The sequence below is a fragment of the Schistocerca nitens genome, chromosome 12, assembly GCF_023898315.1.
Source record: "Schistocerca nitens isolate TAMUIC-IGC-003100 chromosome 12, iqSchNite1.1, whole genome shotgun sequence".
Taxonomy (NCBI): domain Eukaryota; kingdom Metazoa; phylum Arthropoda; class Insecta; order Orthoptera; family Acrididae; genus Schistocerca; species Schistocerca nitens.
The window spans coordinates 105631316-105657022 of NC_064625.1; the positions used below are offsets into that span (position 1 = coordinate 105631316).

The 25707-nt window shown below is 40.2% G+C and overlaps 1 protein-coding gene across 1 annotated transcript in view; it reads right to left on the reverse strand.

The window, feature by feature from the left end:
• Nucleotides 1–487: 487 nt before the first annotated feature.
• The window catches only part of LOC126215067 (protein timeless homolog), a 506610-nt gene continuing 481390 nt past the window's right edge, over nucleotides 488–25707 (reverse strand). The window contains exons 25-28 of the mRNA XM_049941715.1: nucleotides 20725–20918; nucleotides 15299–15410; nucleotides 9420–9645; nucleotides 488–2632 (exon numbers count right to left, since the gene is read on the reverse strand). Coding sequence (XP_049797672.1) covers nucleotides 1996–2632; nucleotides 9420–9645; nucleotides 15299–15410; nucleotides 20725–20918 — 1169 coding nt within the window. The 3' untranslated portion in view covers nucleotides 488–1995. The remainder of the gene's footprint in view (nucleotides 2633–9419; nucleotides 9646–15298; nucleotides 15411–20724; nucleotides 20919–25707) is intronic.

Consider the following 25707-nt stretch of genomic DNA (forward strand, 5'->3'; position numbering starts at 1 on the left):
TCAATTCACATTTCATAATGAAAAGCAGAGGTCCCAGAATCATCCTTTATAAAGGTGGTGTTACAGAGATTTAGTTACATTTAGGTGGCCCTATGATCGATTTATGTCCCAACTCACTCAATTTTATCTTCAACTCACTCTGCCATAAAAATTATCTGTGAAATTGAGTGTCATACTTGCAAGTCCACACATACTCCCAGATGTATATTACGAGCATTCAGTGTGATCCTGCAAGGTGGACATAAGAGTTCAGGAATAGAAAAGCTAATAATCAGCATAATTTGAAACTTGTAGTGGTATAAATGCAAACAGAATAGCAAATGTCAATATAAATCCTACATTATCATTGCAACATACAGTGCAACAACCAGTAGCAATCAGGGAATTCATTGCTCTGAGAAAAATAAGAAAAATGATTGTTCCAGTAATCTGAAAAGGTTTTATTTTCTAATATGCATTTTAATATTCATCACAAAGTGTACCTTTATTTGCAATTTAAAAACTCAGTATAACAAACACAAATTAAAAGTGCAGTATAAAACTAAAACATATTTAAAATTAATAACTTAACAGTACCAAGCAATGGCCAGTAATTAAGACAGTATTAACATTTCCTGGCTTTGTGTTGTACATGAAAAATCACTGAATACCAACATTGTCATCGTCAATGCTTAAGATAATATAACCATATATAAATCTAAAACATGTTTCCATTGCTTCATTCCACCACAAAAATTTTGTCTTGCAGTCACGTACAAGGGCAGAACCAGCACATTTATGCAAGAAGTATTATGTCAGCATTTCATACAACATATACCCAAAGGAATTTTTTTATTTTTTTATACTGTCTGTATCCAGAGCTAAGAGGGTTAAAAGCAAAGCCTGAAATACTGAAAAGAATTTGTGTTACGACTGACATAAAAATCTACAGAACATCTATTGTATGATGGTTGAAAGTAAAAACTGAGGTAAATAAACAGGAAATGTAAGGATAGTTAACCAAAACCTAATATTGATAATGATTTTCGTCATTTTAAAAAGACACTGTTATTAATTATTGAGAGGATAGACTGCTACTCACCATATAGAGATGCTGAGTGGTACAACAAAAAGACTGCTAAACATGTGAGCTTTTTGGCCAAAAGGCCTAATTCTAAAGCAAACAACACACACATTCACGCAAGCACAACTCGCACACACCTGGTCATTGTCTCTGGCCACTGAGATTAGACTCAGCGTGGTCATGCAAGGTAGATGTAGATTTCCAGATCGAGGAAGCTGATGATCAGCATAATTAGAAACTTGCAGTGGTGTAAGTGCAAACTGAATAGCAAATATCAATATGAATCCTAAACTATCATTGCAATCTTACAACTTGTAGTGATCAAGTGGCCAGAGACAGCGGTCACGCGTGTGTGAGTTGTGCTTGGGTGATTGTATACGTGTTCTACTTTAGGAGGTCTTTTGGCCAAAAGCTCACACATGTAACACTATTTTTGTTGTGCCTGTCTGCAACTCATCATCTCCGTTATATGGTGTGTAGCAATCTATCCTTTTCAAAATACCATCATTATTCAATCCTGGATTTACCACTGTTTGATTTACACAGTTATTTCATTTTTTTTTTTTTAATGAAACACAGACAACACGAGGAAATTAAAAATTACAGGCAATAGTGATGACATCTGTGAAGTGACATCTTACTATAAGACATAGATTTTTATAGAAAAATTTAAAACTATTAAAGGTGCATCTTGCTGAATAGCTGAACACATCATTTGTTACTATGACAAGGCAGCATGAGTATTGCTTTCCTTGGTTCATCAGAATATATAAATACTACTTGCAGCAAATGATAGAAATTTTTAAATACAAAGAAGTTAATGAGCTACAATTAAATATCTGACAAGATATGATCAAAATTCACATTGGATGCAGTCATAATTCTTGTTAAGTATCAGTCACAATGCACTGTTCAAATATCTGCAAGTTTGTTCAGTCATCGTCGTCATCAATTATGACAGCCCGTCGAACCTTCTTCACTTGCCTACCTTCTTCATCAGAGTCCGTATGTGCTGTCCTCTTAGCAGTTTCAGAGGTAGCATTCTCACCTCCACCCCTTGGCAAATCACTGTCCGAATCAGAATCTAGAAACCCATTCTGCTTTGTTCCACTTTCAAGAGAATTTGTTGCAGTAGATTCTTCACCAGGTACCATCAAAGCGGAAAGAGGTGTAGCTTCTTCTGTCTCCGAATCTGAGGATACTCTGATCCTGCGTTTCCTGTGCCTCACATCCTGCTTTGACAATTGGCTGCCAGTTTCATACGCATCGTGCTGTTCTGGCTCCCTGCTCGATCCCGATCCCATTGGAGGAACACTGGCAGCGGTGTCGGAACCTGAAGACAGTCGCGATCTTTTACCCTGGCGACGTTTGGTGCTTCCCGAGGCTTCCTTGTTGTCCTCCCTGTCTCTTGCAATGTCTCCAGGCTCTTCTATTCCTGACAGTAATGCTGAAGCACTGTCAGAAAAATTGCTTAACGGCACATCAGAATCAGAGTCTGAATCTGATGCTATGCGGATTCTAGTTTTCTTTCTGCCAGCATGGGATGAAGGAATTTCTTTTCCACTCGGCCTGTAGAAAGAATATGGCTGTATAAAATCTGTATTATAGAATTATGTACTGGAGTCTATTAAGGCTAATTTTGTGTGTGTGTGTGTGGGGGGGGGGGGGGGGAGGGCAGTAACACAATTAGGAGATAATCAACCATTTAAACTATTTAAGAAATACACATTAGAATGTATTAACACTATTCAGAGCAGCATTATGAGTGAACCTACTTCTGAATAATGAACTTTTGTGATGAATCATTATTTACCAATGTTTACAATTGCCTCAAAGCTTTGAACAAGCACCTAGAAAATGTTTCCTTCAACAGGAGTTTTCTTTCTCTGGTGCAGTAACATGTTAAGTTTCAGATCGAATTAAAATTTTGCACACAAGAACCTATTTTAATGGTAACTACTCCAAAACTAGAAAACCTTTATTACCCATTTCATGTATAGCATCTGATAGCTTTAATATAGTTCTGTAAAATACCTTATTGCTTCTTTATATTTAGCTGCCCCCCCCCCTCCCTTTTTCTCCTCTGTCTCAGGTTACAAAATACTAATCTCCTTAATGCATGGAATTTTATATTGCCAACATAGTGCCTAATGTTTGTATTTGCAAACACTGATTATTCCTCCTGTGCTCCTCAAATCCAAACATATCTATTCCTCTTTATGAAGAATAAATTGACTCCATCATTCATTCACGTCGCTCACATCCTGAAGGAAAGTCTTTAGGTACGTGAAAAGAGTCAAGTTGTGCTGGGTGATTGTAACTAAACTCCCAGGCAGTGCGGGCTCTATGCGTTGCAGGACACTGAAACACTGCAGCTATGTATTAATTGGCATGCTCGTGGAGTATGATGCAAAAATAATAGTTCCTCTGTCTGCCACCAGGTGCAAATATGGTGCAGTAAGTGGTCAGAATGTGAAATGTTTCCTGTTTTGATGTCGGTACGCAGTTTGTCATTTGGCAGTGCATGTTGATTTCTTTAGTGAAGTGATTGTTAGTGTAAAGGATGAAGAAGATTAAGGTTTTCTGTACAAAATGCAAAAGAGCTATTGAGAAGAAAAATCGTGCACTGATGGTGAAGTTATTTTAAAAGAACGGTAGCAGCAGCAGTGCTGCACTGCGAGAATATTGCAAGCAGAAACAGCTGCAAAGAGGCTAAAGAATATGATCAAGAAATTTGAAGGCAGATGGTGCAGCAGGGAGAGTGAGAAGGCCCATTACCATGGCAGTTATTGATGAAATTGCTGTAGCTGTAGCCGACTGTGCAGCATACGCCTCAAATTCTGCAGCCAGGGCTCGAGTTGTGTCACATGAATTGTCACTCCCCTGGTCAACCAGTTCAAAAGATTTTGCACCACATTTCATATTGGTATCCCTACGAGACTTAGAATGTGTACAAAATTAAGCCAATATAGGCTAAAATGCCTTTCATTTTTTGGCACACACTGAAATGGATGACGTGTGGCCGGGAATATTCTTGGGAAGGACGAGTCCCATTTTACTCTGCACGGTGCCATGACTGCACAAAACTGTTGCATATGGGGTTCTATTCCACCACAAGTTATACAGGAATATCCACTGGACTCAGGTTATTTTACTGTGTGGTGTGGTTTCAGAAGCTCCATCATTCTCAGTCCATTTTCCTTCAAGGAGATGACACTTTGCAGGCCTCAGGGGGGTACAGTGACAGCTTCACATTGTAAGGCCGGTTTTGTGCAACACGACTCCACCTCACAAGCATGCAACCGTGTCCATCCTTATCGTCATGCAAGATGAGGCAACATCGCAATCACTTGCCAGGTGAAAGATTTGCTTTCAAAATCCTTTGGCACCAACTGCATCAGCTCTTGGCAATGTCAAAGAGTCATGTCTTTCCAGAACCCCGATCTAAATCCACATAATTTCTGGGAACCCTTGCCTAAGCCAAATCCTCCTGCCCCTACTTCCCATCCATATCCTCCTGCCCCCCCCCCCCCCAACTCCCTATCCATATCCTCTTGTCCCCCTCTCTCTATCCATATCCTCCTGCCCCCATCTCACTATCCATATCTTCCTGTCCCCCTCTCCCTATCCATATCTTCCTGTCCCCCTCTCTCTATCCTCCTGCCCCCATCTCCCTATCCATATCCTCCTGCCCCCATCTCCCTATCCATATCCTCCTGCCCCCATCTCCCTATCCATATCTTCCTGTCCCCCTCTCTCTATCCATATCCTCCGGCCCCCATCTCCCTATCCATATCTTCCTGTCCCCCTCTCCCTATCCATATCTTCCTGTCCCCATCTCCCTATCCATATCTTCCTGTCCCCATCTCCCTATCCATATCTTCCTGTCCCCTCTCTCTATCCATATCCTCCTGCCCCCATCTCCCTATCCATATCCTCCTGCCCCCATCTCCCTATCCATATCCTCCTGCCCCCCTCTCTCTATCCATATCCTCCTGCCCCCATCTTCCTATCCATATCCTCCTGCCCCCATCTCCCTATCCATATCTTCCTGTCCCCCTCTCTCTATCCATATCCTCCTGCCCCCATCCATATCCTCCTGCCCCCATCTCCCTATCCATATCTTCCTGTTCCCCTCTCTCTATCCATATTCTCCTGCCCCCATCTCCCTATCCATATCTTCCTGTCCCCCTCTCTCTATCCATATCCTCCTGCCCCCATCTCCCTATCCATATCTTCCTGTCCCCCTCTCTCTATCCATATCCTCCTGCCCCCATCTTCCTATCCATATCCTCCAGCCCCTATCCCCCTGCCCCCTTCCTCCTGCCACCATCTCTCTATTCACTTACTCCAGCATTTCAGCCCCTCCTGCCCCCTCTCTCAGTCCATCCCGTATCCATTTTAAACTTACCCTAGCCATGCCCATCCATACATGTAACCTCTGCAAAACAGATCAATACAGCTTGTTGATGCCACTACTGTCATGCAAGGCAGTCCATACTTGTCAGGGGCCAAAAATATAGGGTATTTGCAGGTTAAACTACTGCTGCTGAGATCAGCTTTTCTAAGTTGTTTAGTACAGTATTCAGTAGTAGTCTCACATTTATGGGGGTCAGTTTATATTTAGAGATGAAGCTTCGGTTACTGATGTCACATTTATATTTATTTCGTAACAATATTATGAGAAGGAAAACTGCTGCTCATTATATAGCAGAAACGCTGAATTACAGATAGGCACAACAAAAAGATTCTCACACTTAAAGCTTTCAGCCAATGGCCTTTGTCAACACACATACGCACTCACACAAATGACTGCAGTCTCAGGCAACTGAAACCACACTGTGAGCAGTAGCACCAGTGCATGATGGGATTGGCGACAGGGTGGGGGTAAAGGAGGAGGCTGTGGTGGGGAGGGGAAGGGATAGTATGGTGGACAGTGAAGTGGTGCAGGTTGGGCGGCGGGCAGGGCAGAGGTGGGGAGTAGTGGAAAAGGAAAGAAATAGAGAGAAATAAATAAACAACAATAATAAAAAAGACTGGGTGTGGTGGTGGAATGACGGATGTGTAGGGCTGGAATGGGAGCAGGGAAGGGGCTGGATCGGTGAGGACAGCAACTAAACTAACCTTCATCAATCGCTGTCTTCACCCATCCAGCCCCTTCCCTGCTCCCATTCCAGCCCTACACATCCGTCATTCCACCACCACACCCAGTCTTTATTATTATTGTTGTTTATTTTATTTTTTAATTTATTTCTCTCCTTTTCCACTACTCCCCCCCCCCCCCCTCTCCCCTGCCCACCACCCAACCTGCAGCACTTTACTATCCGCCATCCCCACCATACTATCCCTCCCCCTCCCCAACACAGCCTCCGCCTTTCCCCCACCCAGTTGCCAATCCCATCATGCACTGGTGTTGCTGCTTGCAGTGTAGTTTCAGCTGCCTGAGACTGCAGCCGTGTGTGAGAGTTGCATTTGCGTGAATGTGTATGTGCATGTGTGTGGCTATTGTTGACAGAGGCCATTGGCTGAAAGCTTTAAGTGTGAAAATCTTTTTGTTGTCCCTATCTGCGACTCAGCATCTCCATTATATAGTGAGTAGCAACTTTCCTTCTCATAATATTGTTACATTCCATTCTGGATTTTCCATTGTTTGATTTTTGCACATCTATTTTGAAGAGTTTGGAAGTGCAGGTCGCAGCAAACGATACTCGCGTCCCAACAGGCTCGAGATTTCCTGATGTGCAAAATTGCTTGATACAATACTGATGTTCGAACCACCACATGACGACGACTTGCGCAAGAAACTGTGAACTAACTACTACAATAGTCCACTGATCTGATTAAAATTTGACAGTTCTGTGAAACAAAGGAGGAATTCTATCATCTTACAAACTTTTGTTGTATTTGAACAGGTTTGCAAGAAACGTTCTTGTAAATGTTTGGATACCATCTACAGGGCGTTACAAAAAGGTACGGCCAAACTTTCAGGAAACATTTCTCACACACAAAGAAAGAAAATATGTTATGTGGACATGTGTCCGGAAACGCTTACTTTCCATGTTAGAGCTCATTTTATTACTTCTCTTCAAATCACATTAATCATGGAATGGAAACACACTCCGACAGAATGTACCAGTGTGACTTCAAACACTTTGTTACAGGAAATGTTCAAAATTGTCCTCCGTTAGCGAGGACACATGCATCCACCCTCCATCGCATGGAATCCCTGATGTGCTGATGCAGCCCTGGAGAATGGCATATTGTATCACAGCCATCCACAATACGAGCACGAAGAGTCTCTACATTTGGTACCGGGGTTGCGTAGACAAGAGCTTTCAAATGCCCCCATAAATGAAAGTCAAGAGGGTTGAGGTCAGGAGAGCGTGGAGGCCATGGAATTGGTCTGCCTCTACCAATCCATCGGTCACCGAATCTGTTGTTGAGAAGCGTACAAACACTTCAACTGAAATGTGCAGGAGCTCCAACGTGCATGAACCACATGTTGTGTCATACTTGTAAATACACATGTTCTAGCAGCACAGGTAGAGTATCCCGTATGAAATCATGATAACGTGCTCCATTGAGCGTAGGTGGAAGAACAAACTAAAATGAGCTCTAACATGGAAATTAAGCATTTCCGGACACATGTCATGTCCACATAACATCTTTTCTTTATTTGTGTGTGAGGAATGTTTCCTGAAAGTTTGGCCGTACCTTTTTGTAACACCCTGTATAAACATTAATACTACACTTACATAAAGATAACATTCAAAACTAGAAATGTTGCCATCAAAAAACATTAGTTGATTCAGAACACAGACCATTATTTTATTTACTTATGAGAGACTGCAATGATTTACTATGTGGATGGAAAATGAGAAATTTGGACACAAATATCGGGTAAAAACATTACCGTCTTTTAATCAGCTTTAGAACATGACGGTGACATTCAGTTGAAACAATAAGGAAAATTAATCGAGAATGATATGTCTAACAAAGAAAATATATCACATTAAACTGACTGTAATTGTTATTGTGAGAATAAATTACAGCAGCAAGACCAGCCGTCGATACAGTACCGAGAGATGTCACAAGATCGCAGGACAAGCAAAAGTTCAAGAATGGGACTGAATAGTAATTGCTATCTTTTGTTTATTGCATTAGTTGGTGTTGTTACATATAAACTGTACACTAGAAGATATTTCAGTCTGTTTTTCACAGTCGCTCAAGGTCAGCGCAATGGAGAGGTTGGAAAGGAAATAGTGACACCAGCTCGGGTGACAGCTAGGATGACAGCGGAGTGCTGAGTAATGAGTGAGCAGCAAATTTTGACATGTTTCCAACCATGGAAATCTATACCATGTAGTTTGGCTTTTTGTGAACATGTAACATGTTTAATCTGCCATTTGCCTTGATGAATTTGTAGTCGGAATTGAACTGACTTTAAAGTTGGACAAATACTCAACAACAGCATGCGTTTCTGCGGAAGATAGCAAAAGTCTATGTAGGGGCCTGTAGTGTACTTATGTGTTTCTTGCTGCCATGTTGTTAACACGTAGCATGGTGTATCATGGGACTGTGTCGCTTGTTTCTACACAGCCAATGAGAGAGCTCCGGCAGACAATATGTTTGGAAGCAAGAAACATTGTAACATTCTCATATCAGTGCAGAAATTAAGACCAATGTGTATTCAGGAAAAACAGTTGTGGTCTAAGGTCTCAGCATAATGACAACCTAAGAAATAGCAGCATATTTGGGAGAAACAGCCAAATATTTGTGACAATGAAGACATAAATTTCAGAGCTCTGCTATCAGGATGATGATGACTAAAAATAATAATATCACAGACTACAGGGTTAGAAAGCAAACAAGATAGAAAGAAATGGTCCAAAAATTAATGTAAACCACTTATTTTTGTTTATTTTATTTATCTTATTATTATCAAAATGTACACAGTCAATAAATGCCATAAGTTTGGAATAGGTATAATGCTTTTTGGCAGCTCTTTACCACAATGAAACAGTTCATAAATTTGATTAGTCAGAAAATGTAAAAAATAATTTTTTCTGAAGGTGCCTCTTACAAAGGGGGGGGGGGGGGGGTCATTTTATACTAAGGTAAATACGGTACACATCATGGCTTCACACAACATGTCCTCACAACAGCCTGACAGGTCTATACACCCCACCCCAAGACATAAAATAACAAGGTCAAATAACATTTCTGTCAAGGGTGTAAACTAGCAGCCTTCATTCAATAAATTTGTGGCTGTGGTGCCCACTAATAAAAAGACATCATGTTCTTCAGATCTCCATGGTAAATGAGGAAGCACACAAGACAGGAACGACGGTCTTACCTAAGCCCCTTCTCTGCCAGTGCAGCCTCCCTTGCTGCTTTCCGCACGTTCTGGCTCCACGGAGTCATGTAGTCATTGACAAGCGGGGGTGCTACTTCCTCATCCGCAGACTCGTCGCCGGAGCCCTGCAGGACGTTCTGCGCCAGCCACGCCCCCACATCTTCCTGGCTGTCGTCCTCCACCCCATCCTCCCTGCTATTTCCTGGTACAGCACTTTCTTCATTCGCTAAAAGTGACAGAAAACAATAGAATACAAATACTGTTTTAAGACAACAGAAAATATAAGCAACGGTCAAGCTAGAATAAGGCTTTTTAAAAATAATAAGTAAGAAAAACAGTGAAACCTTAAAAATCTAATTTAATAATGTAATAAGCATACTGGAAAGAGGGCATTTCATTTCAATGGGTACAACAGAAAATATAGAAAAATAGGAATACAGATTTGGTAATTACTCGTCAAAGTGATGGCAATGCCATTTCAACATTGCAAGGACCTGTTGCTATCATTTCATAACCAATTTTCCTCCTCTTTCTTGCACGTCTTACTGGACACAGGATTCTGGATAACTCTGAAATAGCCTTTTTTAAGTTTATTCAAAAGACCACTAGATGGCACTATAGACATGTAACATTACTATTTGTTATTGTTGAAACAATGGCCAAGTAGATTGTTTTTATTTGAGATTCAGACTATTTATTAGCCACTGACTGCATGTGGTGGAATGGGCTTCACATTTAGGGGACGGTGCAATATCAATCACTATATTAACTATTGTTCACACTGAATGTACAAATAATTTATCCTATATTAACCAGAATTGTAACATAATCCTAAAACTCAATTTCTACACTACTAGTATCCAAGAATTTTCTTAAACTGTAGAATGGATTGTTTTTTAACTAGTTATACAACTTCCTCTTAAAATCACTGAAAGGTATATTGACTGCAGAATGTGGCAACTTATAAAAAAATTCAAACTGCTCACTCTGTAGAGTTGCCTGTTTATGTCAGCTTATGTTTGGGAATGTCAACACACTTTTTGTTTTCCATATCATGACAATATATGTTCTCTCTGGTGTCAAACTCTGGTATATTGTTTTTAGCTCTGGTATATTGCTTTTAGCTCTGGTATATTGTTTTTAGAATATATCAATGTTGGATAGATATAAATATTTATCATTGTCGTTATTTTGGCATTAGTAAATGAAGGATGGCAATGTTCCCTTAGACCAACCTTAAACATTATTCATAGCATCTTTTTCTAAATCGGTAGTACATCACTGACATGACACAAGTGATGCCATAACAACAGCCCGTAAGATATGCGAGACTGAAAAATTCGAAGTAAACTGTCCTAAGATGTTTGTTTCTCACTAGATCACATAATTTCCATATGAGAAAGCATCCCCCTGATATCTCTCTGCAGACATGATTAATATGGGGTTACTAGCTTAGTTTGGGATCAATATGTATACCAAGCAGTTTTACAGATTTTGCTTCTGTGTTTTTAGTCAGTCTCAGGTACAGGTGTGGAGTTTTTTCTGGAGCATTTAAAGAAACCGTTGTGACAAATTAAAATTCAAAGTGAATGTTCTTTGTCGGATGCTTTATTTTTTAATAATTTTCATGAAGTCCTGACTCAATGAAGTCTCAAATGCTCCCTTAAACTTTTGATAGTCATTCACCTTCAGTAAATACTGTTTACAGTTGGTTTACAGAAATTCGTCTTAGTAGTGTTTCCTTCAGTGTTGAAAGCACAATATGGTTGTCTGTAAAATTACTGATGGTGAGCACAATACTACTGACGAGGATTTGCATATGGTTGTGAAATGGGGGCATCCTTAGGCATATTGAACATACCAGTACATCAAAGACATTTCCTGATACATTCTGCACTGTTTGACCAATGCCAAAAAACAGACTCGTAGCAGCTGCTGTAAGAAATTTCTCAAAAACTTTAATTGAAGATATCCAAATTCTGTATACACCATACTAACCAAAGACAACAATCAGATTTATTCATATGAGCCACAAATAAGCAGCAATCAACTGTTTGGGTATCCCAAGATGAACTTGAACCAACAAAAGTGTTTTACAAAAAAATTTGCAAAGCACTGGACATTTCCCATCCACTGAGGAACAGTTAATACTGAATGGCTATAAGTTATTGATAAATAAGGAAAAACAATAGGAAATGTTACATCATTCTTCTACATCTACATCTACGTCTACATACATACTCCGCAATCCACCATACGGTGCGTGGCGGAGGGTACCTCGTACCACAACTAGCATCATCTCTCCCTCTTCCACTCCAAAACAGGACGAGGGAAAAATGACTGCCTATATGCCTCTGTACGAGCCCTAATCTCTCTTATCTTATCTTTGTGGTCTTTCCGCGAAATGTAAGTTGGCGGCAGTAAAATTGCACTGCAGTCAGCCTCAAATGCTGGTTCTCTAAATTTCCTCAGTAGCAATTCACGAAAAGAACGCCTCCTCTCCTCTAGAGACTCCCACCTGAGTTCCTGAACCATTTCCGTAACACTCGCGTGATGATCAAACCTACCAGTAACAAATCTAGCAGCCCGCCTCTGAATTGCTTCTATCCCCTCCCTCAATCCGACCTGACAGGGATCCCAAACACTTCAGCAGTACTCAAGAATAGGTCGCACCAGTGTTTTATAAGTGGTCTCCTTTACAGATGAACCACATCTTCCCTGAATTCTACCAGTGAACCGAAGACGACTATCCGCCTTCCCCACAACTGCCATTACATGCTTGTTCCACTTCATATCGCTCTGCAATGATACGCCCAAATATTTAATCAACGTGACTGTGTCAAGCGCTACACTACTAATGGAGTATTCAAACATTACAGGATTCTTTTTCCTCCTCTCCTCTAGAGACTCCCACCTGAGTTCCTGAACCATTTCCGTAACACTCGCGTGATGATCAAACCTACCAGTAACAAATCTAGCAGCCCGCCTCTGAATTGCTTCTATCACCTCCCTCAATCTGACCTGACAGGGATCCCAAACGCTCGAGAATAGGTCGCACCAGCGTTCTATAAGTGGTCTCCTTTACAGATGAACCACATCTTCCCAAAATTCTACCAATGAACCAAAGACGACCATCCGCCTTCCCCGCAACTGCCATTACATGCTTGTCCCACTTCATCTTGCTCTGCAATGTTACACCCAAAATTTAATCGACATGACTGTGTCAAGTGCTACACTACTAATGGAGTATTCAAACATTACAGGATTATTTTTCCTATTCATCTGCATTAATTTACATTTATCTATATTTAGAGTTAGCTGCCATTCTTTACACAAATCACATATCCTGTCCAAGTCATCTTGTATCCTTCATCGTGGTAACACGAGCTGTCTCACTGCACATCAAAGAAATGATTGATTCATGGAGAAAAACATCAGATCAACATCACAATGCCCATATTTTCCTGATTTATCGCCTAATGTCGCCTTTTCCTACATATACTTCCGTACTTCACAAACTACCTTATGGTGTGTGGTGGAGGGTACTCTGTGTACCAATTCATTCCCTCCTCTGCCTATTCCACCTGCCAGTTGTCTGCTAGGCCATCCATACAAGGGGCGAATGAGATTGAACGTGAAGTGCAAATAATCTAAATCGCCAACTGGTTGCAGCCTGGCTGGCAACGAAGTTCCACACACTGTGCAACTCTGAAATGACAAACCAACATTAAAAGTGTGCGAGCATGGAGGAGAGGGAGTACTGCTTGTTGCACTTGCGCATCGTTTGTTTTTGGAGAAACAACACAAAATAATTTCTTCACTTTAATTTGTTGATGATTGCTTCCATTTTGAAAACCAAGACGTCATGAGATTTATACACAAGGGGAGGAAGGAGGGGGGGGGGGAGGTGGTTTGTGATCCTTAAATAAGTTGTACATGAAAACCATTGTGTTTGTAAATAATGGAGATTTGTGGTCCCCCTCTCCTCCTTCTCACCTATTTCACTGTTCTTTTGCACAAAACTATGTAATTTTTTGAACAACAAAAGTGCTGCGAGACACACAGAAGAAGAGTGCCAGTTTGGTTTACATTTTTATGTACGTTTGCTTGCAATGACGTACTGGAAACTTTTCTCTCTTCGCACCATGCTCTCTCTGACAAATTCCTCCTGCAGTAGTCTGGAAGCTTTCAGCAGAATAAAACAGAATGTAATTCCACTCCCTGCACAAAGTTAATGTTCACAGTCTGCCCATTCATTTTCAAACTAAACCGATACTGACTTGTGTCAGAGGACCATATGCAACTCAGATCACTTGGCAATGCAGACACCGAGTCGCTGGCAACTGGTTGGCAATGCATTGCAAATGACTTACTGATGAGTCACTATATAGCTGCTCTATGTGTGGAGCCCTGTTCAGCTACACAGGAATTGATGTGCAATCGACCAGTTACCAAATCACGTTGGGAATGGGTCACATTTGAGTCGCTTCATGTACAGAAGTCCTTAGAAAATCAATTGTTGATAAGCTTCAGGGTGATATTGCATCTGTCTAATCTTGCATTTATGGTCTCTTCATGAGACATGCATATTGTTGACTTTCCTAGGAATGTACACTTCCGGAACTTTAATAGCAAACCATTTCATGATGCACAATGCCTCTCTTGTAGAGTCTGACACTGTAATGCTGTCTCTGTAATGCTTTTGTGCTTACTAAATGAACATTTGGATGAAATGTGCTGCTCTTTTTAGGATATTATCCGTTTATTCAATTGATACTATCCAGCACACGTCCCAGACTGGTGAGCAATACTCAAGCATTGGTCAAGTGAGCTGCCACCTTTGTGTATGGACTACACTTCCTGAGGGTACTCCCAATGAATCTCAGTCTGGCATTTGACTTTTCAGGAATGTTTCATGCGCTCTTTACAATTTAAAATGCTCAGTCTGCACACTCCCGTACATTCGATTGACGTGATCACTTCCAGTGACTGTTCAAAGTCTTGTAATTACACAACAATGGGTGTTTCTGCCCATTTATCTGTAATCTGTTGCATTACATTTTTGTACGTAGAGGATCAACTGTCAACGACTAATGTCAAACAAAAATGTGAGGACAGTGAGTGGCATCACTTCAGGAAGATACTGAATTCTTCCAACACCATGTTTTTGAGGTTCTAACATCAGAGTTAGAAAAAAAAGTCAGAATTAATATAAATTTTAAAGGCAAATAATAAAATAATTTGTACCAAAAAATGTTTATGTCTCATTGTTTTTATGAAAAAAAATGTAAAAGCAGGCTCTCGTGCTCATACCCTTAATTTCCTACTACTAAACCTTTTCCTCCATTTTGCCAAATAAAGGAATATCTGGCTTTATAACCTAGCAATCGCATTACCTATAGTTTGTGTCTGCAATGAAATACCACAGTACTATAGACACTATGTACTGACAAGAGGTAGTGGCAATTGTTTTGATTGAAATAAATAAATTATTAATAAAATTAAAATTAAAATATGACTGAAATCAAGTGAATATTGAACGGCGAAGCAACAGCTTACCATAACTTGTTCACACACTTGAAGGTTATTCTTGATTAGATCTATGGAACATGAATGACTGCATGAATCGAACCACCTTAACCCAGGCTGAATATAACTGAAACCATCCTAATCCAGGCTAAATATGAATGAAACTGCCCTAACCAGGCTATTGTCAGGAAGATGCCTGAAACCAGCTCTTTCGTAGTTTGAATCCAGTGTCTTGCAGCTGCTCCACCTTCGTGAGATTGTATGGTAGTCCCCACAATGTGGCTCATTGCAATGTTCGACAGTACGTACACAGCTTATACACATTCTCTTATGTTAAAGGCATACCTTACCTTGGCTTTCACCCTCTGGAGGTAGTCGCCCCTCGACTGCCATGTTTATCACTGCTATTCTCGACCTCAACTCAGCGCTGCTAAGTTCTCCCGGAATGCGCCAGTAAACTTCCTGCGGGTTTTTTTAAAAAAAGAGCATTAGTTCAAGGGAAGGTGAAGACAGTTAGACTTAAAAGAGTTTTGTTTCTCATCAGCTTCAAGGTCACTAGACACACAGTGACAGCTTGAGTGGGGGAGGTCTCTTATACAAATGTTCTAAGCATTTGTCTTAAAACAATTAAAGAAGCCACAATAAACCTAAATTAAGTTGGGTATGAAGAGATTCAACCACAATCCTAAATATGAGTACACCTCCCTAACCACTACGTCACCTCAGACAGTAATTAAAAGACTAGTTTTATACATCTCCCAACTGGCACATACTAACAGTAACCTGAATGTTTGGAGCTATGGATAGTTTAAAAACAGCACAGTTTCAAGTAATATACAGGTATTACTTTCTGCTCACCTCATACGGGTTACACTCTCAAACTTTATCAACAAAATGTTGGGTGTTGTTCAGGAATATTTTCTGAGTACTTTGGTGTAAGGGACCCATGGTCTCTGGTGGTTTCATACAGAGTAATAATGCAATTATGATTTATTTGGTTTGTTACTCCAGTGACCTTTGTTTCTGTGAAAATACCTTCGCAATGGTGAAAAAGCCTGTAATGTGCAATCCCCAAAACACGGTTTCTGGTTTGCATCTATGAAGAGATGTAGAAATACTGTGAAGTTGCCACTGCTGCGGAATAGTTCAGTATAAGGGTGGTGCTTATCACTGAACCAACTGGTTTTCAGTTACTCTGGTTCTTTTCATCTCCAGTTTAACCTGACTTAAAACCATTCAAAATAACCAGCTTCTGAAATAATCAATTTTCATTTTTTTAAAATTGCTATTAACACTGTATGTACATGTGTACCATCTAATAGGCCATTCCACACAGCAGCAGGTACATTACTGACTCCACAATGTTGTACTGATTCTGATGTTGTGTGTTTGATGCTAGTTTCTAACTGTACGTGTTGTTATTAAAACAGTGCTGATTGCTTTTGCCAATTCCTATAAAATTTTTATGAATAAACATTACTCATTTAAAAAAAATGTTAAACCAAAAAGTTTAGCAGTGCTGCTATGGCAAACTGATATGTTGGTTATTACCTGGTCATTAGTATAAAGTAAAAAGAACTGTTGTAATCGAGATCATACAGGTACTGAAAAATACCGGTTATTTAGAACTAAAATACTGGTACTGGTTTGTTCTTCCCATCCCTAGTTCAGCTTAGTGCCATTGTGTCACTTTGCCATTGTATTCAGCTGTTCATTTTTGGAACACTACCTACGACCAGCATAGAGACAGAAGTGATGACACTTTCTGCAGGACCTGACAATCATTCTGCAGGACAACGCTCAAGCATGTACAGTGCAAGCTGTTACTGATTTGTTTGACTGACGGGGTTGCTAAGTGCTATACCACCTACTGCACTCCCCTGACTTAATCCCTAGTGAGTTCAACTCGATTTCTAAACTGAAGGAAACACTTCATGGCATTTGCTTCAGAACTACTACAAATTTGTCAGGCAATAGACCGTGCCACTCGAACTGTCAACACAAATGGCACTGCTAAGAGTGTCCTATGACTTCCACATCGCTGGCAATGGGTTATACACAATGCTGGTGACTACTTTGAAGGTAAGTGAAACTTTGAAAAACGTATGTATTTTGTACAAGCTGTAAATAAATAGTTGCCACTATTCACTTGTATATATGAGCAAGGACAGTTCTTGGTACTTTCAGTGTGGATGCACCATATATTCGGAACCCCCGTGGGACTTAGCGAATACTGCAAGCAATGGGGCTAAGGGATAGGGGTGCTACTTGTGTGTGACAGGTTGAGAATTTGAGTTGGATGGAAGTGTGTCTGGATGGCTGAGACAGTTAAGAGAACCATTCCTAGAAGCTGAGCATCCTGATTCGACTCAAATTTTCAGCTTTCACCACTGACTTACTTCAGTGCTTGTGGACAGCTCAATGACCTGATTTCTCTTAATCATATTATAGAGTTTAATGATATGAATATAACAGAGGGAAACATTCCACGTGGAAAAAATATATCTAAAAAGAAAGATGATGAGACTTACCAAACAAAAGCGCTGGCAGGTCGATAGACACACAAACAAACACAAATATACACACAAAATTCAAGCTTTCGCAACAAACTGTTGCCTCATCAGGAAAGAGGGAAGGAGAGGGAAAGACGAAAGGATGTGGGTTTTAAGGGAGAGGGTAAGGAGTCATTCCAATCCCAGGAGCGGAAAGACTTACCTTAGGGGGAAAAAAGGACAGGTATACACTCGCACACACACACATATGTGTGTGTGTGCGAGTGTATACCTGTCCTTTTTTCCCCCTAAGGTAAGTCTTTCCGCTCCTGGGATTGGAATGACTCCTTACCCTCTCCCTTAAAACCCACATCCTTTCGTCTTTCCCTCTCCTTCCCTCTTTCCTGATGAGGCAACAGTTTGTTGCGAAAGCTTGAATTTTGTGTGTATATTTGTGTTTGTTTGTGTGTCTATCGACCTGCCAGCGCTTTTGTTTGGTAAGTCTCATCATCTTTCTTTTTAGATATATTATAGAGTTTGTTACGTAACAAATAATGAGCAACATTCATTACACCTCCATTACTTTATTTTCATTATTTGTGTTATTATTATTATTATTATTATTATTATTGTCAATTATTATTTTTCATTAGTAATGAAAATTATATATTATTGTGATTGTTATGTAGTATATTTTATTCTATGTATTGTTCCTGGTGTGATGTGAGAGAGGACCTTAAGGCCTTAATGTGGTCAGGCTAAATAAGCAACAAATAAATAAATAAATGATTGTTTACACTGATTGTAGTCAGTTACGAGCAGCTTTAAAATGAACACAATTTGGTAAGGGTGATATTTTTAGATGTCTGTTCAAGACTGTGATTAGACTTTTGACGAGAAATTCTGAGTGCTCGAGAGCGGCGTCTGGTTCACCAGATCAGACTCTGAATAACAGACACTCTTCTATGACTGACATTTTAGGGGTTTTTAGGGTGTAACTACTACTTGACAAGGACTGTGCTTTTGTTCATGTCACTTTATGGTAAGTGCAAAAATTGTTCACCCACCTAAAAATTAAGGTGCAAGAAGGAAGCACTTCACACATACAGAGGTTAAAGTGAAGACGAAAGGCCACAGCAGACTCGCCATTTCGAATAAATTCCTCCACAGAAAAACGTGATCCTCGGTGCTCCTGTGGGCTACGAGAGGAGGGCGTGATGAACTCGAGTGACCCCAATGCTAAAAGCACTATCTGTTACAAAAACGTCAATTTCCTGTTCAACATCCAGTACATTAATCTATACATGCAGACCAACACTTATTCATAATCTTCCTCTTCCCCTGGTATACCTTCACCACTTGGCTCCATTTGGACGGTGTCACACGCTTGGGTAACGATTGACCATTGTTAATGGACTGACCATACATCACGGCCATAGCCAGAAATGCAATGGATTCAGGTCTGGTGAACTGGAAGGCCATGCTACCAGAGCTTCCGACCAATCCAGCACCCATGATATATTGCTGTGAGATACTGTTGCATGAGCTGTAGAAAATAGACTGGTGCATTGTTGCCCACAAACCACAGTTGTTATTTTTTTGCAAAGATGAGGTTCTCCGACAGAGCTGGTAATTCGTCACACAGAAATTGATGATACTCAGCACCTGTTAATCTGTTTGATAAAGTGTATGGCCATATGAGTTAGTCACTGACAATCCCTGCCCATACACGGATACTGAAATGATCCTTATGCCTCACCTCCACGACTGCTAGAGGATTTGCATCAGCACAGATGTGTATCTTGTGGTAATTTACTATGGCATCTCTTGTGAATCCTACTTCATATGCAAATAAAATGCCAGCTGTGAACAGAAGATATTCAACAATCTGTTATCACAAGTAAAATGGCCCATATCTCAGTAGGTATTTGTTTCCAGACATATAATTATAGGGAATTCTCTTCCAGTTTCTACCAATACTACCTCCTGTAGGAATATGTGCCTCCTTTTTAACATTATGTTGTATTTATTTTAATGTACACACACTTACATATAAATGTTAACGAGATGATGAGATGCTTGGGAGGCAGGGAAGGGGGGTGGGGGGACAGTGAATTTTATACACTGAAACAATTAGTAAGTTTCTTTTGTGCAAGACTTGTATGTCATTTATGTGCAGCACAATCATATAAGCATCTCCCTAGGAATAGTTTGGCCAAATCTGATTCCGTGTGGCATTCCGAATAACACATTATTTTGTTGCCTCTGTATGTGTTGTAATATCTTCAGATTTAGTGCCTACTCTGTCAGCTTGTCCAACATCACTATAAACAAATTCTGCAGATGAAGGAATAGCAATAACTTCACCATCAGAAACTGGATTTTATTAGCATCAGTATCATTACATAATTAACACCTGCATTTGGGCAATCTGGATTCTTTCCAAACACTTCAGTTCCAAGTAGAGAAGCAGAGCCTTTTTAAAACTATTTTCATTTATTTGTCCCATGCAGTGCATCGAAGGTTTTCCCCATGTTCATTAACACCTTCTTCCTCTATGATGCCATTTAATATTCGCAAAAAATTGGGTCAATACAGTAAAACCGTATACAGCTCAATGTGAACTTGATAACCACATCTTGCCAGGATCTGTGTACCACGATTGGCTGAACTTAAACTTAATGCATATCATCATCAACTGTTACTGCTATTCCTGCCCCCCCCCCCCCCCCCAATCCCTCCCTCTGACCAAGAGATTTGGATTGATGAAGTTCTATTGTATAAGTTTTCTGATGTATCTGCTCAGATGAGTTTGTATGCTCTTTGTAGCATCATATTGTTATGTGTAATTGCGTAGGCTTCCGCGGCCAAAGTCAGTCGACCTAAAAGTTTTCTGGGTATGGTACCACGTCATAATGTATGAAACTACTGCTGCTGGAGAAAAACTAACTTTTCGGCCACGGTTGCAGCGCCTTCTTCTTAGACCCAGAAGAAGGCCACTGCAACCGTGGCCAAAACGTTGGTTTTTCACCAGCAGCAGTAGTTTTATACATTATGACGCGGTACCATACCCAGAAAACTTTTATGTTGATATCATAATGTATTCATCAATTTCTTCCCCACTGATTCCATACATTCCAGCAAGTTAAATTGAATTCAAATTCAGTTTCTGATGTATTAGATGAAGTAGTTGGCCAGTATTAATACCAGGCAACTACTAAGTAATTTGAAACTATAAATGCACAACTCTGTAATTTTAAGTGTGGCATGTACAGCCTACTGACCTGCCCTTCCACTGGAGGATTGAGGGCGAGTGCCGACAGCAGCTTCAGGAACGTCGGGTCGTCGACAGCAACGATCTCTGCCTCGTTGATCGGCAGCAGGGGAACTGGCAGTGCATCACCCGAAGCTGTCGACTCCCTGTCTACTGCTTCCTCTTCGAGGCTCGATGATATCCACTTCAGAGCCTCTGACATACCTGTGAATGATGGGATTGTGAAAAACAAGTAATTGGAAATCTGTGGTACCCTGAAACTAGTATATACACACGTAGCATCAACTTTCATTCACAACCAAAACACTCATATTCTGGGGTAACTCTTGTTTAGAGCATTTTTAGAATACAAAAAAGAGCTATTAGAACCCGGACTGGGAAGAGCAGCAGAAATTGATGCAAGACTTTGTTTTAAAAATTAAACATAACAACACTGCTGGATATGTACACCTTGGAAACATTACTGTTCCCTAAGAAACATGAAGTTAATAACGAAGATATTTTTTAAAGCTCAGATATTCACAATCACAGTACCAGACAGCAAGAGAATTTTCATGTTAGCTTACAGACACTAATAGATGTCAAAAAGAAACTATCGTATGGGGATGGATGTGCTTGACAAACTTCTTAACACTATAAAAACTATCATTTATGGACATATCCAGAGTTCCACTGCATTTATTCAGTCAAATAAATTTGTAATAACACATATCAGTAATATCTGTTCCATTAATGGTGGTCTTCCAGGTGTCAGGCTGGATTGTTTCCATTTTATGCACAATATTCTGATGACCAACCCAGCCATCTTCTTCAGGTACTACGATTTTTTCTGTTACGTTTCCAATCAGATTGTGAGCTACAGTTGATCTCATGTGGCTATTTATAGACGAGTTCAAGTCCTGACACTAACTATGCCCTTTAAGGCCCTTTTGCTTTTCAGAGCCTGCACTGATAATTCTTGAAGCATGCATTCTTTCAGAGTTTCCCAACTCCAGTACATCCAAAGGCCAGAGAAACATTATTAAATTAAGGCTGGCCCAAGTCTTGTGTAAACTGAACCTCCACTTTTTGTGTAATTGCTTTGCCCTACTAAGGACCACATGAAATAACTTATGTATTCTTTCTTTTCTCCTTTTTTTATTTCCAGTAATTTTTCATTCTCTTCCTATGTTTTTCTCTTCTTTCTTCTGTCCTTGCCTCACCTACCTTTTTCTTTGTTTTCTCCTGGAAGCCCATTAAACTTTTTACTTTTGCTCTGCACCTTTCTGTTTTCCCATTTCTTCCTCAGTGATTTCCATTTCCCTCACATCCACTTTAACATCTTTATTCACGTCACTAATGTTTTGGGGTTTCTGTTAAAGACATTAAAAATTCTTTTTGTTAACCTGTTTTCATCTAGCCCTTTTAGGTGTCCATAGAATGCAACTCTTCTTTTCCCCATCGTGTCTGATATTTGCTCTGTTTTTTCACAAACTTCTTTATTACTTCTTAAATTCCATTTCGAATGCTTATATTTTGGTAGCAAGATTTTACTGACTATTTTATTTTCTTTCTTTTTTATTTCACACGATGTTTGGCTGTGTTTAACAAAAGGCGTTCTGTCGCATAAAGACATTCTGGTTTAAAGACAGTACTGCAGTGCTGAAGTTCTGCATTTATGGAAATATGGGGTGGCGCACAAAATGTGTTACCAATTGTTTCTTTCACAATTTACGACGCACATTAGATATCCCGCTGGGATTTCTACAGCAGTACCAGCAGAGCTTGGAAAAACAAATGAGTTACGAAATGACATGTAATTCACGATACTGCCACTAGGAGACTAGTAAGCAGCAATGGCAGACAATGGAAGACTGACGACACAGCAACGATTGGCATTTATGTTACTTTTTCATGAAACAAAAAGCCTTGTTGTGACTCAGAGGCGTTTTCTACGAAAGTTTAACACACGACGTGTCCCTTGCAAGAAGACCGTCCACAGGTTGTACGACAAATTTGTACAGGAAGGAACAGTATTGGAAGCGAAGCGACCTCGGCCTAAGCCTGTTTGTTCGCCGGAGAGTACTGAAGCGGTACGAGTTGCTGTACAGAGAAGCCCCGAGAAATCGTGTAGAAAGGCAGCAGTGCAACTGGGAATATACAGATGCTCCGTTCAACGCATTCATAAAAGTGACTTCCATATGTACCCATACAAGATGACCTGTGCACAGAAGCTCACTGAAGAACACAAGCAGCAGAGGCTACTGTTTGCTCAGTGGGCGCAGGATAGGGTAGAAACTCTCAACAACGTTTGGTTTTCAGACGAGGCGCATTTTCATTTAGACGGTGTGGTTAACAAACAAAATGTACGCTTTTGGGCCACTGGAAACCCACAAGTGCTTCATGAACGACAACATTATGATCCGAGGATTACAGCGCGGGCAGCAATTTCCTGTCATGGACTTATTGGACCCTTTTTCTTTGAAGAAACTGTGAACAGTTAGCATTATTTGAGCATGCTTCGCATAAGCTTTCATTCCACAGCTTCTTGCTACAGCCTTGCCCTTCAACACACATTGGTTCATGCAAGATGGAGCAAGGCCACATACTGCAAACACTGTGTTGGAGTTTTTACATGAGTATTTCGACATGCGGATCATTTCACTCAGGTTTCCAGGTCGCTTCAATGACGGATGAAATTGGGCCCCCAATAGTCCAGACCTCAACCCATGTGACTTTTTCTTTGGGGGTACCGTAAGGAAAAAATTTTCCCGAAATGTCCACATGATTTAATGGAGCTCAGAAGACTTATTCTTCAAGCTTGTAGTGAAATTGTGGAAGACATGTGCCGAAGTGTAATCACTAACTTCAGTGTTCGTTTGAAGGAAGTTAGGAAACAAAATGGTGGACATATTGAGCATGTGCTGAGTTAGAACAAATCTCCATGGACAGCTCTTCATTGTAGTAATGTTCCTTTCAGATTGTATCGACAATAAAGTTTACACTCAAAAACAAAAGGGTAACACATTTCGTGCGCCACCCTGTAGATTTCTTGTTATAGAGGTTTCTTGTTAGGATAAAAGCAACCTCCACTTTCCTTGCCCTTCCTAGGTTAGCTTCTTTGTCTAAAACATTTGCTTGTATTGTTTCACCTAGATATTTAAATTTTGTAGTCATTTTTTTCTACCATAATAAGTTTCCATATGTTTCGGTGCCTCCTTCACATCTGTCATGTACTCTGTTTTCTCAAAAGATATATGAGGGCTGTTCAGAAAGTAAGGTGACTTTTCAAATTGCGCGCATAACATACATTCGATTATCGAACTTTTCTTTTATGTTGTACACATGTCCCAAACATATCTTCACAGTTTCAGCATACTTTGTTTGTTTTTGACAGATACAAAGGATAGACTTGTTTTGGTGTGCTCAGTGATATTCAATTATTATTAAAAATGCAGCAAAGAATTTGTATAAAATTTTGTGTGAGAAATAGAATCAAGTGCTCTAAAACACTTGAAATGATGACAGTGCCATACGGTGAGTCTGCTCTCAGTAAAAAAAAAAAAAAATGTTTGCAATTGGAACAAGCTCTTCCAAGATGGCCAGAAGATGCTATGATAAACCTCACTCTGGACATCCCAGCACATCAACAACAGATGATAACGTCAAAGCTGTGAAATTTTTTTGTAAAAGTGTCGAATTGCCGTAAGAGAAGTTGCTGAAGATGTTGACATATGGGTCGGCTCGTGTCATCAAATTTTTTTGGAAGTTTTGGGCACGAGACGCGTGTCATCGAAGTTTGTTCCAAAACTTCTCAATTTTGATCAGAAGAATCGTCGATGAGCATTGCTCAGAAGCTCTTGAATGACGTCAATGATGGTCCTGATTTGCTCAAAAGGGTCGTAACTGGTGACAAAACATGGGTGTACAGTTATGACGTTGAAACCAGAGCACAATCATCCCAACAATGGAAGCACGCCGGAGAGCCAAGACCGAAAAAAATGTCAAACTTTTGCTCACTGCCCTGCCCCCCCCCCCCTCCCCTGTTTACCATGGCATAGTGCATCATGAATTTGTGCCTCAAGGTCTTACGGTCAATGAGTATTACCTTGACGTTATGTGCTGTAAGCGAGAAGCAATAGGCAAAAAGCATCTGGAATTGTGAAAAAACAGTTCATTGCTTTTGCACCACGACAATGCACCTGCTCTTTTTTGGCCAAAAACAACACGACAATCACACCTCAGCCACCATATTCACCGGATTTGGCCCCCCTGCGACTTTTTCCTGTTCCCAAAACTGAAGAGACCTATGAAAGGACGAAGATTTTCAGTGACTGAGGAAATAAAAACTGCATCGCTGGAAGTGCTGAAGGCTGTTGCAAAAAGTGCTTAGAGGATTGGAAGAAGTGTTGGCACAAGTGTTTTGTATGTGAGGGGGATTACTTTGAAGGGGACAACATGAATATTGATAGATAAATAAATATTTTTTCAAAAAAATATAAAGTCTCCTTACTTTTTAAACACACATTGTATTTAGGACTGCTTTTGAAGCAGTCTCTTGTAGGAGATTTATCTGCATTGTTGCATATATTACCCATTCAGCACAGATGGCAGACCACTTGCAAAAGCCAGACAATCCAAACTCAGATTATCCCCTTTTCTCCCAGTTGTGATTCTTCTAATTCCTTTTTCTTCTGTTCTTATCCTCTATTCCCTGATGGCCTTTTCTAGTACACAATTCATCTCAAAAGCCTTGTAAGTTTTGCCTCCCCTTTTGTTAGCTTTTCCAACATCGTTATTTATGTATACTCTTCAATTACACTGTATCAGAGACTTGGTGTTTGCAACATGTCACCGGTATTGCCGTATATCGTTTTATGATTACATTCAAAGCATTGCTCAGTGACAGCTGACTTGTTTGGTTGTTTTAATCGGATGTGTTGGTGATGTTCCTTGCATCAGTTCAATATAATATAATCATGAAATGAAATAGGATGAGGTCAGTATCATTATA